The 14,355-nt window shown below is 42.0% G+C and overlaps 1 protein-coding gene across 3 annotated transcripts in view; it reads right to left on the bottom strand.

Annotated features, from left to right (window-relative positions):
* Positions 1–10,899, bottom strand: part of LOC103729502 (Golgi pH regulator) — a 42,833-nt gene extending 31,934 nt beyond the window's left edge. The window contains exons 1-3 of one of the 3 annotated variants that reach the window (XM_008827576.3): positions 10,719–10,899; positions 6,364–6,423; positions 5,167–5,270 (exon numbers count right to left, since the gene is read on the bottom strand). In XM_008827576.3, coding sequence (XP_008825798.1) covers positions 5,167–5,270; positions 6,364–6,423; positions 10,719–10,760 — 206 coding nt within the window. In that variant the 5' untranslated portion in view covers positions 10,761–10,899. Of the gene's footprint in view, positions 1–385; positions 392–5,166; positions 5,528–6,363; positions 6,424–10,718 lie in introns of those variants that run through there. The other 2 variants (XM_029560872.1, XM_029560871.1) reach the window with 2 other exon arrangements.
* Between the last annotated feature and the right edge of the window lie 3,456 nt (positions 10,900–14,355).

Here is a 14,355-nt window from a genome sequence, read left to right as displayed (position 1 = left end):
TGTGTTCCCTGTGCAGCTTGGGATATGTGGACTTCTAAGCCCAGGAGCAAACCTTCTGTAGAGGTAGATTTTCACTGCCAATTTTCAGAAGTTTGTGGAATGCTCTCAGGGTTCTACAGGTGGTCCTTCGGTGGCAGAAGCTGGGGTCACAGTAGGATTGTTAGCAGTGCTCCCAGGGGGTTGGGAGGAAGGATGCCACACCAACCTCAGGTGGAGGGAGGTGGGGTAGAGGTTGGATTGGAAGTCTCTAAATGGATTCAATGTTCCAGGACCCCTCAGTCTCTAGGTGGTGTGTAGGTAGGGTGCCTTTGGTGGGGTGTGTATGTGTGAAGACAGGCTCTGGGTACTGCTATCTGGTAGGTGGAAGATTTTTGGGGGTGCTTACCTGGTGTTGAGGGTAGCAGGGATCCATACACAGGATCCTGGGGGTGGTATGGGGGGAGGAGTCACTGGATTCAGGGGCTGTGTATCTACCTGCAGTGCCACATTCAGGGTTCAGGAAGAGCCACTCATGAACACATGGTGATAGCTAAGAAGCAGTGACCATGCTTTGGGGTGATGACAAGGGGGCAGTTGCCTGGAGCCTGGCAAATCCCAAAGGGAGGGCAGGAATCAGGAAGAGTAGGGATCACTATTCATTTTCTTGATAGTGTCCTTTCAACTTACTGATTTTTAAACTTAGGCACTCTTTCAAAAAGTGGGCAAGTGGTTAAGTGGCTTATGAGGATATAATAAAATACAGGATAAGGAAATAAACTGTAAGGAAATATGAAAGTAAAGAAAGGCAGTGAGGAAGGGTAGGTAAGACACTGGGCTAGGCCTGACAGCTATTATGAAATAGAGTTCTGGAAACTTGCTATATGGGTGAGTCACAAATTTAGTTTCCAATTTTATAATGGACTGTGTGAACTAGATGATTTGATCAGTTTGATAAAATTATGGTGTTTATAAGAAAATAAGCCTGGGGGGCTGGAGAGATGGTTCATCAGTTAAGAACACTGACTGTTCTTACAGAAGACCTGGGTTCAAATCCCAGCACCCTCATGGCAGCAAACAACTGTCTGTAACTCCAGTTCTAGGGGATCTGACAGCCTGTTCTGTCCACTGCAGGCATTGCACAACATGGGTGCACTTACCTACATGCAGGCATAACACTCATACACATAAAATAAAAATAAAAAAAGAAGCCCACTGCTCATAATTGTTGCCCACTTATCATTACTGAATTACCCAGATAATAATGAGAGTTCTCCAACAACTTCATAAGAAAGAAAACAGGTCAGTTAACAGCATCCTGAACAATACTCTTTCCAAAGAAGCATCTATGAACTATAATGTACACAGTATGTTTCATAAGCAAAGAGTCTGTCAGTAATGTCACCCTACAGGGAGCCAAAGCCATTTAGTGTAGACGTTTTGACAGCTTTTTGCTCTCTGGATTGGCCTAGTTTAGAGCATCTAGAAAGACAAAAGGAGCTGCATATCCTCTAGGCAATCCTACTTGGTACTTCAGCTAGGCTGCTGGAACATACTAGGAGGCTGTAATTTGAAATACCAGTACTATTTGTATTGCCAATTAAAATAAATTACATTTCAATTGGTCTTTTGAGTTGAAGATAAAGTGATGTCCTCTTGAAAAAATAAAAGATTCAAACAAGATTCTGTATTTGAATAGGAAGCCATACAATCTCTGTTTAGAAGTAAATCAAAAGAACATTCACAGTAAAGACCAATATTGGCTTTTGAAAGCTATTCTGACCAGGCATTGTGGTGCAAGCCTGCACACCTTTAATCCCAGCACTTGGGAGGCAAAGGCAGGCGGATCTCTGAGTTCGAGGCCAGCCTGGTCTACATAGCAAGTGCCAAGCCAACTGGGGCTACAGGGAGACCCTGTCTCAAAACAAACAAACAAACAAAAAAAACTATTCTGAATCTCATGAATGCAAGCTAAAGATGTGATCAAGCTCCATATTTCCGCCCAGTTGTGCCAGATGTCAGCATGAAGAAACAGGTTTAGGTGCAGATATGTCTTAGCCAAAACAAAACCAAGTCTTAAAAAGGAACCCAAAGAACCAGATTTCAGCAGTGCTAGTTCCTATAACTCTGTCTTCTGACCTGCTTGGGCATTGCATAACATAGGTGCACATACACACATGCAGGCAATATAGTCATACACATAAAGTAAAAAGACAAACTACAAAAGTTGAGAAATATATACCAAAGTATGGTTGTTTCTAACTACACAGGATTAATAAAGTTAGAAGTTTAGGGGAGCAATGTACCATACAGTGTGTATGGCTTCATCACTACCACTGCTATCACTAGTCACATCTGTGGTCTGCAAACTGACTGGGCACCTAGCAATTTTTACAGATGATATTTTATTGGGGCCCAGTATTGGTTTATACATTGCCTATGTTGACTTCTGGTTCACAATAGCCTGAAATGTTTATTATCTGGCTCTTCCTTAAAAAGTTTGCTAAACTTTTATTCAGACAGCAGTGAAATATCCAAGTTGTGATAATAAAACTTAGCAAACAGCATTAAAATTAATATCAGCCCATTTTCCATAGACATTATATTTATAGCTAGCTCATTCAAAAAAGGTTCGGCATATTAAAGAGTCAGAATACATTCTGGCTTACCATACTACATGTTATTAACTGATTGGTCTAGATAGATAATTATCAATACTGATTATCTTGCCTTGAAGGTTAACCTTTCAATACTTTGTGATAAACTATCTCTGTCTTAATTTTTTTAATTTTAAAAATTCTGATTCTAGCCAGGTGTGATGGCGCACGTCTGTAGTCCCAGCACTTGGGAGGCAGGGTGCACGTGGATCTCTGCGAGTTCAAGGCCAGCCTGGTCTACATAGTGAGTTCCAGGACAGCTGGGGCTACTGGGAGACCCTGCTTCAAAAAGGCAAAAAAAAAAAAAAAAAAAAAAAAAAAAAAAAAAAATTCTGATTCTTAAAGTACTTGAGAAGATAGTCTCAGTTCTGAGTCTTGATTACAGAGTAAAAATCACTTTATCCCTAAAAGATTCTTCCATTTGATGGGGAAAAAAAAGGCACAACAAAAGTCAATATAGCATAGCTGATGAACTCCAAATAATGGCCTAAATATACTACAGTTTAATAAGAAAGAAGTATTTAAACAGACTGCAATGGCTGATGTTGATGATCAACCTGATGAGATCTGGAATCACCTAGGAGACAAGCCTCTGGGCATGCCTGTGAGGGATTGTCTTGATTAAGTTAAGTGAGGTTGGGAGACCCATCCTAAAGGAGGTCAGCACCATTCTCTGGGGTTGTGTAACATTTCTAAGCCACATTATGTGATGCTTTAAAAAAAGAAACAGCCTGACTCTTAGCATTAAGACCAAGAGTGAACTCAAATTGTTGAGCACCTAGTCCTTTAAATGTTTCTTTAGAAACAGGCTCCCCAGCAAAAGCCTTGCTCATTCTTTATTGAAAGAGTATCTCAGCATGAAATGGGGAAGTAGAAACAGGACCCACCCTTATCATACAGAGAATCTTGCCTTTGATCCCTAGACCTAGAATATGACACACACAGAACAACAGATTTCTCAGTGTTTGCAGTAAGAAAAGCAAGCTGCTGTTACCACTTTGATATGTAAAGCATTCATACATGTAGTCATTCATTAGTTTGGGTGAAGGGCAAGGAAGGGTCCTGAGGGATTAAGGTCAGGTGCCCAGGTCACAACAGGAGGACATAGCTCAGTGGACTTGTTTACACTATAAACTGTAACTTTTTTTGGGGGAGGGTCTTTTCGAGACAGGGTCTCCCTATAGCCCCAGCTGGCCTGTAGACCAGGCTGGCCTCGATCTCACAGAGATCCACCTGTCTCTGCTTCCTGAGTGCTGGGACTAAAGGTCTGAGTCACCATGCCCAGCTGTAAACAGTAACTTTTTGGTTGCAAAGTTAGGTAAAAGTTTTTAAGCCAGATTATGTCCATAATGTAAATGTCATTCCTATAGGTTTGGGTCCTGGACTGCATAAATAGGAGGAAGCCAACTGAGCACAAGCACTCATTGCTCTCTTCTTCCTGACTGCCAACATAGCGTGACCACCTGGCTTCAAGCTCCTGTTACCTTGACTTTCACAGCTACGATGGACTCTACCCTTGAAATCAACCCTTCCTCCCTTCAGCTCTTTTGTTAGGATATTTTATCATAGCAATAGGAAAATTAACTAAGACATTATCTAATAAACTAATAGGTTTTCTATTTGCAGGAAGTAAGGAGTTTTATTTATTTATTTATTCATTCATTCATTTATTTATTTATTTAGAACCAGAGTCCTTTAATCCCAGTACAGCTGTGGCTACAGGGAGACCCTGTCTCAAAAAGACAAAAAAAAAAAAAGAAGAACCAGAGTTCAGGGGGGGCTGACTAAATCCCAGTGGATGAACTTGCACTGAGGGACATCTGGGGATACTAACTTTACATGATAGGCCTGAATACAAATGACAGAATGTATGAACTCCAGTGGAGGGGCTATGGGAGGGCGCCAAAAAGGAAGGGGGAAGGGGGTATAAAGATTTTCTGTATGAAATACACAAAAAAATGGGAGTTCATGTCTCACAGTTAATGGAAGTTACTTGGTCTTATCTGTGAGATCCATATCTGGATAGATAAGCTTCCTACTATCTTATTAAGCAGTAAAATTTTAGCACCAAAAAAAAAAAAAAAAAAAAAAAAAAAAAAAAAAAAATTTAAAAAAAGAACCAGAGTTCAGTCTTATGGATAGTCTTTAAATAGGAATCTTAATCTTTTTAATTAGCAGACCAATGTGAAGGACCATGAATGGTATGAATTCAGATAGAACAGTATGAAAAAAAAAAAAGCTTCCAGGAGTACAGCCTAGGACCTAGGCTTTCAGTGATCTGGTGGCCTCACTCAGTGAGTTCTGAGGGGCTAACGGCCAGACATTTTCCCCAGGTGACTCAGAATCTTCCTAACCTGTTAGGACCCTGTTATGACCCAGGTAGCCAGGATGCATATTTATGGTGACTATTGCAGTTCCTGAGACCAACCTAGCTATATGATGGATATTTCCCACTATGTGATCCAGGGACTCTTCTACTGTAAAGAAAGTGCAGCCTGCTTCTGGGGGAGGAGAATTGGGTACTTGTACTTACCTGGTGTTTAGGACTCCCAAGATTTCAAAGATGATAAGCTCAAACATGGTGCAAGAAAATGCAAAAGTCACAGAAAAGATCACCTGTACAACATACTGACGCACCTGTTAAATGCCAAGGAGAGAAGGGAGGTCAGTCATTTCCTTGCTTGAAATTCTGAATTGATAATCTTTTGGTGACAAATCAGAAAACTGATGTTGAATATTCAAGTCATTGAAGCAGGGTCTGAAGCTAAAGAAATAGACCAACATGGGCAGCACTTCTGAGTCAATGCTCACTGCGACCAACATCCTCTTGTGGTTGGCGAATTGAAGGCACAAGAAGATGGAGTGGGTCAGTAGTGCATAGATTCCTGCTGTCACTAAAAGACAAAAGGTCTGCATGTGATATTTAATGTCAAAAGGAGTTCTTTAATATCGCAGAGCTCAGATCAGTTCTGGAACTTCCCTGAGACCCTTAAGGTACCGAGCACAACAGTCTATAGAAGCCTGGGCCCTTTTAGATAGCTCCTCAAACCCTTGGAGAGCTCAATGGAGAACATCTTAGAAATGATACAAAGGTACCCAGAACCACTCATCTGATTACTAAGTAGGGAAGACCAATTAAACAATGTCTGGTCTAGGGTGTGGTTCTAGTTTGACTCTAAGACTTAAAATACGAACCAGAATGGCTTGGGAATTTTGGTATTAAAATTGAACATTGATGACTGTCGATTGACAAATGAAATGGAGCATTTATGAGGCATTATAAACTAAATTCTCTGCTACTAGTGTGTGTGTCTCATTAAGACTAAGGAATGATTATCCTTACTCTTAGCCTCTGAGCCACATGATTTAAGTTTTTTTTCTCTTTTAAATCATCTAAGCCAGTAGGGCCTAGTGGTGTATACTTGTAATCCCAACCCTTGGGAGGCTGAAGCAGGAGGACTACTACCAGCTCATCATCAGCCTGGGCTACAGAGTTCCAGGCCAGCTTGAGCTACGTAGCAAGGCCTTGTCTCAAAAACCTACTACAAGTAAATAGTAAGCAAATAAATAACTAGATAAATTAATCAAACCAAATATTCAGCAGTTTCCTAATTATACTTCTTAGTTGGCACGTTTCTTATCTGAAGAATTGAACACAATCTTTCTTTAATAGAGGCCTTTTTCTCATTCCATTTTAAACAATCTACAGCATAAAACAGTTTCTTCTCACCTCATAATCCTTAAACAACTGGTGCATGAAGAAAAACCACCCAAATCCAAAAAACAGTATCTAGAGGAAAAAAGAGAAAGAATGTCAAGACACATCTTCTGAGAAATGCCTTATAGAGCTATGAGAAAATGTCCTCTAACTAGGTAAATTCCACAACAGCTGACAGGACCATGCGTGCATGCATACACGCTGACAAAATCCTTAAATCCTTTTCCTTCTTATATTGATTGGGGATTTTATGATTAAATTCTTTTATGACTTTATATCGACTTTAGCAGCAAGTGTAAACTCACGAGCAGTTCAACATAAACTACTTCAGCCTCCTGTGTCCTTCCTGCCTATCAAACATTTTGTCACGTGGACCTTCCCCTGGTTCTGAAGACATATGTTCTTTCAGACTTCTGTGGTCTTCTCTCCAGCCCTCTCCCTCATACAGGTCTTAATGAATGTATTGCTCCTTCTGGAAGACCTGTATCCAGAAAAAAGATAAGTACTCTTTTTTGTATACACCTACTTAACTTTCCCTTATGAAAGTTTTGTAATGATTAACTAAAAATGTTTTAAATTATATGCTCTGTGAGGATAAGGACCATACTTGCTTGATTGATCTTCGCATCCTCAGTACCCAGTATGAACACCCAGCACACAGGTGGCCCTCCATAAATGTTTGTTAGGTTTGTCCAACCTTTCGATATGGAGACATGATGCCATCTACAAAGGTCATGCTCAAGAACCCTACAGCAACTGAGTTACAAATGAAAACACACACACACACACACACACACACACACACACACACAAAATCAGTTTTAAGTAAGTTTACGATTTTACGTTGGGTGACATTCAGAGTTATCCTTGGTTGTATGTGCCCAATGGGCTACAGGTTGAGCAAGCTTGGTAGTGAAAAATGGTTGTTCTCTGGCAATATTCCATATTAAAAATGTTTGCAGTATTTCTATGTGCTATGCTAGCTACTGGGAATTCAAAGATGAGTAAGACACTCATCAGCTTCAAAGAACTTACAGTACAGTGGTGAAGACACTAAATCAACAATTATAATGTAATAGAGACACGGAACAAAACAGTATGACAGAGGGAGACCAAATCGATCTCTATAGCGTTAATTTTCTGGAGAGATAATACCTGAAAAAGGCTGTAATTTGGGGCTAAAATCTAAATTGAGAGTATGTACATTTTTCTACAGAGGTTCTAAGGGTTTTACATTACTAAAATATTAAACACAATTTTTTAGAGGGATGAATAAAAACCAGGCACGTAAAAGGCAGAGATGGGGGTTTGGGAGGACAGGGTTTCCTCAAGGCAAAGAGCGTAAATAAAGGCAGGAATGAACAGCACTGGCACACACTGGCAACTGCACAGCTTGGTGTTGTCTGAGGATAACATTTAACTAAGAGGCTAAAAATGAAGGGAGGAGAAGCAGAACAGTCACCGAGAGCCCAGAAGGCCATCTCAGGGTGTCAGGAAAGTCTCTGGCTAGTAGAGACAGATTTAAACTGAAGAGTCTGAGGGCCAAATTTATATGACACATGAAGCCAGGACTAAAAATGAAGTTGGCCAATTAGGACTGGGAGAGGTATGTAAGGTGGAGAGAGATTGAAAAAAAAAAATCAAATGGAAATGGCTTAGACAAAGAAAACAGCAAATTATGTTTGCACAATGAGATAGAGAATGGGCAAAAAGAAACAGATATATAGCTTGAATGTTTTATTATGTGCCTACTGATAAGGAAAGATTGAAAGGACTTTTAAACTAGGCATACACAACAGTGACTGCAGTGGTGGACCTGCCCCTTGTAGCAGTGTGAGCAACTCAGGAGGCAGGGGGCAGGAGGATTACGTGGGCCCAGAAGTTTGAGGTCAGCTTTAGCAGCGTAGTGAGAACCTGTCTTAAAAATAAATTGGAGAATTAACTATATCCAGGATAAATACAGATTCTGATAGAGCAACTTAGAAAATGTTGCAAATAAAATGGAACCTGCATAGCTTAATTAAAAAAGAAAAACAGAAACCAAAAAAACAAAGAATTGCTGGATTTGATGGTGTGTGCCTTTAATTCCAGCACTCAGGAGGCAAAGGTAGGCAGAGCTCTGTGAGACAGAGGCCCAGCCTGGTCTACATAGCAAGTTCAAGGTCAGAGGACAACTTTCCAGAAGTTGATTCTCTCCTTCCATTGTGGCTCCGGAGATCTAACTCAGGTCATCAGGCTTGTCGACAAGTGCCTTTACTCCGTGAACTACTTCACTGGCCCCTGAGGTGACAAGTTTTCATATGTAGCCACCAAATTAATCTCAAATAAACCTTTCAGTTCATACAAAACTGGAAAAATCAAGTGTGTGTATTGCCTTCCAGTTTCTTTCTCTCTCTCCCTCCCCCTTTTTTTTCTCTCTCTCTCTCTCTCTCCTCTCCTCTCCTCTCCTCCCTCCCTCCCCGCCCCCTACTAGATCTCTACGACCTGGCAGCAATGGATCAAAGACACTGCCTTAAACTTCAAGAAACATAAAGCAGAAATGAGGAGGTGGCCAGAATGAAAGGCTATTGGTCGATGAAATAAAGTGGTCACCTAAACAGGTGCACAGGGACCATTTGGTGCAAAGGCTTCTTTGGATTTTAGTTCTGAGTAGTTCTATCAGTTAAATTTAATACTCAAGAGACACATGTGAAAGTTAAAGGATATGAATCTAAGGCATAAATGATCAGAAAACCATGTTCTTGGACCAACTTTCTAATTATCTTCATGTTAAAAAAAAATCTCACAGGCTGGACTGCAATGGCAGTTTTCTATTTACGTGCTTTTAAAAAATATTTATTATTTTATATGTATGAGTGTTTTGCCTGTATGTATGTAAGTGCACCCATGTTATGCAATGTCTGTGGAGGACAGAAGAGGGTGTTGGATCCCCTGGAACTGGAGTTATGGACAGCTGTTAGCCGCCATGTGGGTGCTGGGAACTGAAGGCGGGTCCCCTACAAGAGCAGCCAGTGTTCTTAGCCGCTGAGTCATCTCTCCAGCCTCATCTACCTACATTCTTATTCTTAGGGGACTGGGGAAAGAACACAGGACCTTACACATTCTAGGCAAGTGCTATACCATTGAGCTACAAGCCCAGCACTTTGGCATTCATATTTTTTCTAGGGGAAAAAATGCTACTCAAAGCCTAAATGTTATTTTTCTTGAATTTTCACTATGACTGAAAGTAGCTCTGTGTTGTCACCAAAGACAACAGGAAGGCTTAGAGGTTTTATGCAGAAGGGCTACATGTTCAGATTTTTGTCTATTTACACATTTGGGTACTATGCAGCCAAAAAAAGACAAAAGAATGTACATAAAAGGTGTCAAATTTGAAAATTAAAAAATGTATTACAGTGGTAGGACTGAGTGTGGTTTTTTTCCCTTGTTTCATATTTCCTTAACTGTTGTTACGAAATATTTTCAGGCATGAAGGACAATACTCTAAAGACAGGAGCATTAGGAAGAAACAGTTTAAAAACAAAAATGTACCTTAGGTCCCGAAGGGAGCCGTTCCTCTAGCTCACCATTTGGAATTACAAAGAAGAGAAACTATTTTATTGGAGAGATGGGGGTGGGGGTGTTAAAGGTCATTAATTAGAAGACGCTTCTGCAGCTACTAACTGATAGGTAGGTATCATTTAGCGGGTGCTTATTTGGAGGTGGGTATCCAGCTATGCACGTAACTATGTGCGTGGTATTAAATGCTGTGATTAGAGGAGAGGAATTAAAAAAAACCTGATATATAACGAATGACACAGGAAAAGCATGAGGCTCACTAGGCGAAGCTTCTGGAGAGCAGCAGTGGTTTCCGCTCTCAGTTTTATACAGTGGTACATAAAAGTCGACTTATGAACGGAACTGTGGACAACTTGGAAGAAAGGAGGGTTTGAAAACAATCCTTAAGGGGTGAGTATCCAGCTGAGCACGAATGACAAAGTAGCACCGAACAAACAAAACCTTACAGTTGGAACTCGCGGAAGCAAACACCTCCGCACCCGGATCCAGGAACTGGCACCAGCAAAGACCACAGGAGTCTTAGAGCTGGTTGGCTCCTTGGAAACACACTGGTCCCCACTGTGGGGTCCGCGGCGCAGCCTTGAGCCTCGCGGGCCTATGGGGACTGCGCCGCTCCGGTAGCACCAGCTTCCAGCGCTGGGGCCAGCTGACCCCTCCCAAAGCTGACCCGGGAGATGGACGCTGGGTGGGCGACACGGCCTAAGCCAGCCGCGACCGCCCGAGCTCCCTCGTCTCCGGGTGTCGGCGGAGGGCAGGCCGCGACGCCATCCGGAGAGCCGCTGCAGGGCGCTGGGCAGGCGGCCGCTCACCTGGGTGGTGATTAGGATGCTGGAGTCGATCAGGAAGCTCATGGAGAAGCATCCGGAGGGCCCGTGCCCTGCTGTCCACAGCCAAGGGTAGCTGCATTCTAGAGCCAGAGGCCCACTGTCATAGGCGGCCTTTGCTCTCGGGCCGCGGCGGTGTCGACGTGTCGCCGGCGCGACGCCATCAAGATGCGCCCCAGCCAGCCAATCAGTGGTCGTATCTCCGCCTCTCGCCGCAGGCGAGTGGGCCCGGGTGGTCAACCCTGGGGGCGGGGGTCAGGAAAGGGCGGGGTCGTATACTCCAGACTGAGAAATCCGAATTAGCAAAGATTCAAGGCAGCATTCCTCTTCCTGAGGCTGAAAGAGTTGAGGCTGGAGAGGCAACGTCTTTTTTAAAAAAGTGGTAATGCCAGTAAATGTAATGACTATAGCTAAAAACACGAAGTTAATTATTGGGCTGAGAGTTGCGTGAGGTTCTATCTCTAGCACTCTGCAAGAAACAAAAATAAATTAATATAATGAGCTAGGCCTTAAACTGTGTTGTAAATGTTACAACTTTTACTTGGCTTCATAAATAATGTCTCAATTACAGGTGACTCAGGAGAGGAGAAGCAGGTGAGATTTTTTTCTCAAATACAGCTAACTAACCAAGTAAATTTCTGCTATGATACCAACAAAAGAACGCTGTCTAATATGAGTGATAATCTCATTGGAATCGGTACTAATGAGAGTGCAGATGGAGTTCTGCGCTTTTTCTTCAACACTTCTAGAGACACATAAGAACCGTAGGGCACTTGGCATGTGTGATGTACCTACGTTTGATCCTTATAACCACAGAAGAAAAGAGGAGGAAAAATAGGAAAAATGGAGGAAGAGGAGGAAGAAGAATGAGAAGGGGAGAATGAGACATTATTAGAACATGCTCGAGGTGATGCCTGGCAATGACCCCAGAAGGAATTGGAAACTTGGGAACCTGAGAAAGAATAGGTAACACTGATACAACCTCAGGGGATATTTATAGGGTAAAGGACTGGAGTAACTGATGTAGCCTTGGGGGTTATTTGTGGCTAAAGGATTGGAGGTTACCTGATTTTAATTCAAAATAAAGAATGAAGAGTTATTGTTAGAAAGTAGTTTCTCCCTTCCCAACATAGATTCTGTGGCTGTAGCTCAAATAGAGAGTGAATCACAATTTTATCCACTGGATCATGACAATGTAATGCACTGCAGTAGGGTTTACTCTTTTTCTACTAGAACCCTAGCTAGACTTCATAATCCCTGTGGTCTCCTAGTCCAGGACGGGGTAAGCCTCTGTGCAAGTTCCTGAAGTCATGGCGGTAGTAAAGACCTGGAAACGGAACCTTGTGGGGGCCTAGTCTCTAGAATCTGAGTGCTCTGAATACTGCAGTTGGAATAACTGAGATTCCCTCCCCACAAAGTCATTGCACATAAAGAAAGTGGCCTTCTTTGAACTGAGTTCTGTCCTATGAAACAGCCCAAAATACGTATATTGGATGCCCAATCCCTGTTTCAGAGTGCCAGGGAGTTGTGGAGACATCCTTGTGTATTAGTTGCTTTTCTGTTGCTGTGATAAAACAACTTTACCATGGTGACTTATAGAAGGAAAAGTTTATTGGGCTAATGGTTCCAGAGGGATGAGAGTCCATCATGGTGGGGAGGCATGGCAGGAGGTGCAGGCAGGAGAGAGAGAGACAAACTAAAAGTGGACAGGGCTAAAGCCCACTCCTAGTGATGTGCTTCCTCTAGCAAGGCCACCCTCCTAAACCTCCTAAAACGATACCACCAACTGGGGACAAAGTGTTCAAATACTTGGAGCCTGAATGTTCTCATTCAGCCCACCACACTTACCATGGGAATGTCTTAAACCAGAGAACTTTATGTTCTTGGCTCCATCTATCAGGGAAGCAAATAGCTGCCTACCCTGCCACACCTAACTGACATTTGAAGCTGTATAGTGGTGCAGGATACTGGGAAAGCTTACAGATATAGCTATCATACATAGTTAATTTGACCTATAGAACTTGTGAACAAAAGGAAGCATGGAGACAAAATTTAACATTGAATATATGTTGAAATTCACAAATAAAAGTACAAGTTGATAAAAAAAAAATCAATAAATGAAAGAAACAGAACTGTTTTGAACATCTGGTCCCCTATTCTCTGGGCTTGGTTGGGACAGAAAGTTCTCTCTACCTCCCCAGTACTTTCCAAGACTAACCACTTCTTAGGATGATGGACAGAAGGGCATTTGGTCAGTTTAGGTAAGTCCCTACCTTTCTCACTGGTTTGTGATTTAGCACCCTGACTTTGGAAAGACAGTTATAAAGGAAATACTGGTGTATTTCGAAGTCTGAGATATTATTTGTCACCCTCATACATAGCCATGCCCACATGCTTTTCCATTTTATACAAAATAGACCACCATGAGTACAGTGCACCAGTGTTTGTCTCCTTTAACTCACATTGGATCCCTAATGTGATAGCATTTGAAAGTGGGCCTTTGCCAGGTAATTAGGTTTGATTAAGTCGTGAGGGTAAAGCTCCTATGATTAGTGCCATTATAATGAGATTAAGCAGACAGCTGACCGTCAGCCAGGAGGAGGACTTTCACCAGGAAGTGACCATGCCAGGACCTTGATCTTGGACTTCTAGGCTCCAGAACTGTGAGAAAAGTGTTTGGTGTTTAAACCACTAAGTATATGATATTTTGTCATATATTTATTTCATCACATGATTTTCACTAAGAAGCATACAATGAACATTTCCTCATGCCAAAACTTCTCCATTTTCATTATTAAAATTCTAGCATAGGGTTATGCCATGATTTAATAAATCTACATTTGTTGGGGTGAGCGGTACGTGTTTGTGTGTTTGTGTGTGTGTGTGTGTGTGTGTGTGTGTATGTGTGGCCCAAAGGATAGCCTTGAGTGTCATCAGAAACACTGTCCTCCTCCTTTGAGATGGAATCTCTCATTGGCCTGAAGCTTGCCAGTTAGGCTAGACTGGCTGGCCAGTGAGCCCCAGGGATCATCCTCTCCAGAACTGGGATTACAGATGTGCACTTCTACCTGGCTTTTTCACATGGACGTTGGGGATCAACTCAGGTCTTCATGCTTGCACAGCAAACACTTTACTGACTGAGCCCTCTCCCCAACCTCTCAATATACATTTTTGATATTTTTTGTGTTGATTGCTATACTGAAATTATGTGGTGGAGAATTTATTTATTTATTTACTTGTTTATTTGAGACAGAGTCTCGCTATATAGCCTTGGCTGGCCTGGAACTCACTATGTAGACCAGGCTGACCTCGAATTCACAGAGATCTCCTGTGAGTGCTGGTGTGTGTGTGTGTGTGTGTGTGTGTGTGTGTGTGTGTGTGTGTGATCACGCCCAGCTGGTGAATAATTTGTTAAAATGATTTTTATTTTGTAAGATTTTATTATTTATTTAATTTTTGAGACAGGGTCCCACTATGTTGCTCTGACTGGCCTGGAACTTGCTGTGTAGACCAGGCTGACCTTAAACTCACAGAAATCCAATTGCTTCTCCTCTCCTGAGTGCTGGGGTTAAAGGCATGTGCCACCATGCCCAGCTGCCCGGCTTTTTAAAAATTTTTGTTT

This window comes from Nannospalax galili, unplaced genomic scaffold (genome assembly GCF_000622305.1).
Source record: "Nannospalax galili isolate Female #2095 unplaced genomic scaffold, S.galili_v1.0 scaffold693, whole genome shotgun sequence".
In the NCBI taxonomy this organism is placed as follows: Eukaryota; Metazoa; Chordata; class Mammalia; order Rodentia; family Spalacidae; genus Nannospalax; species Nannospalax galili.
The sequence above is the reverse complement of the archived record's forward strand: the minus strand, read 5'-3'. Positions and strand labels throughout refer to the sequence as shown.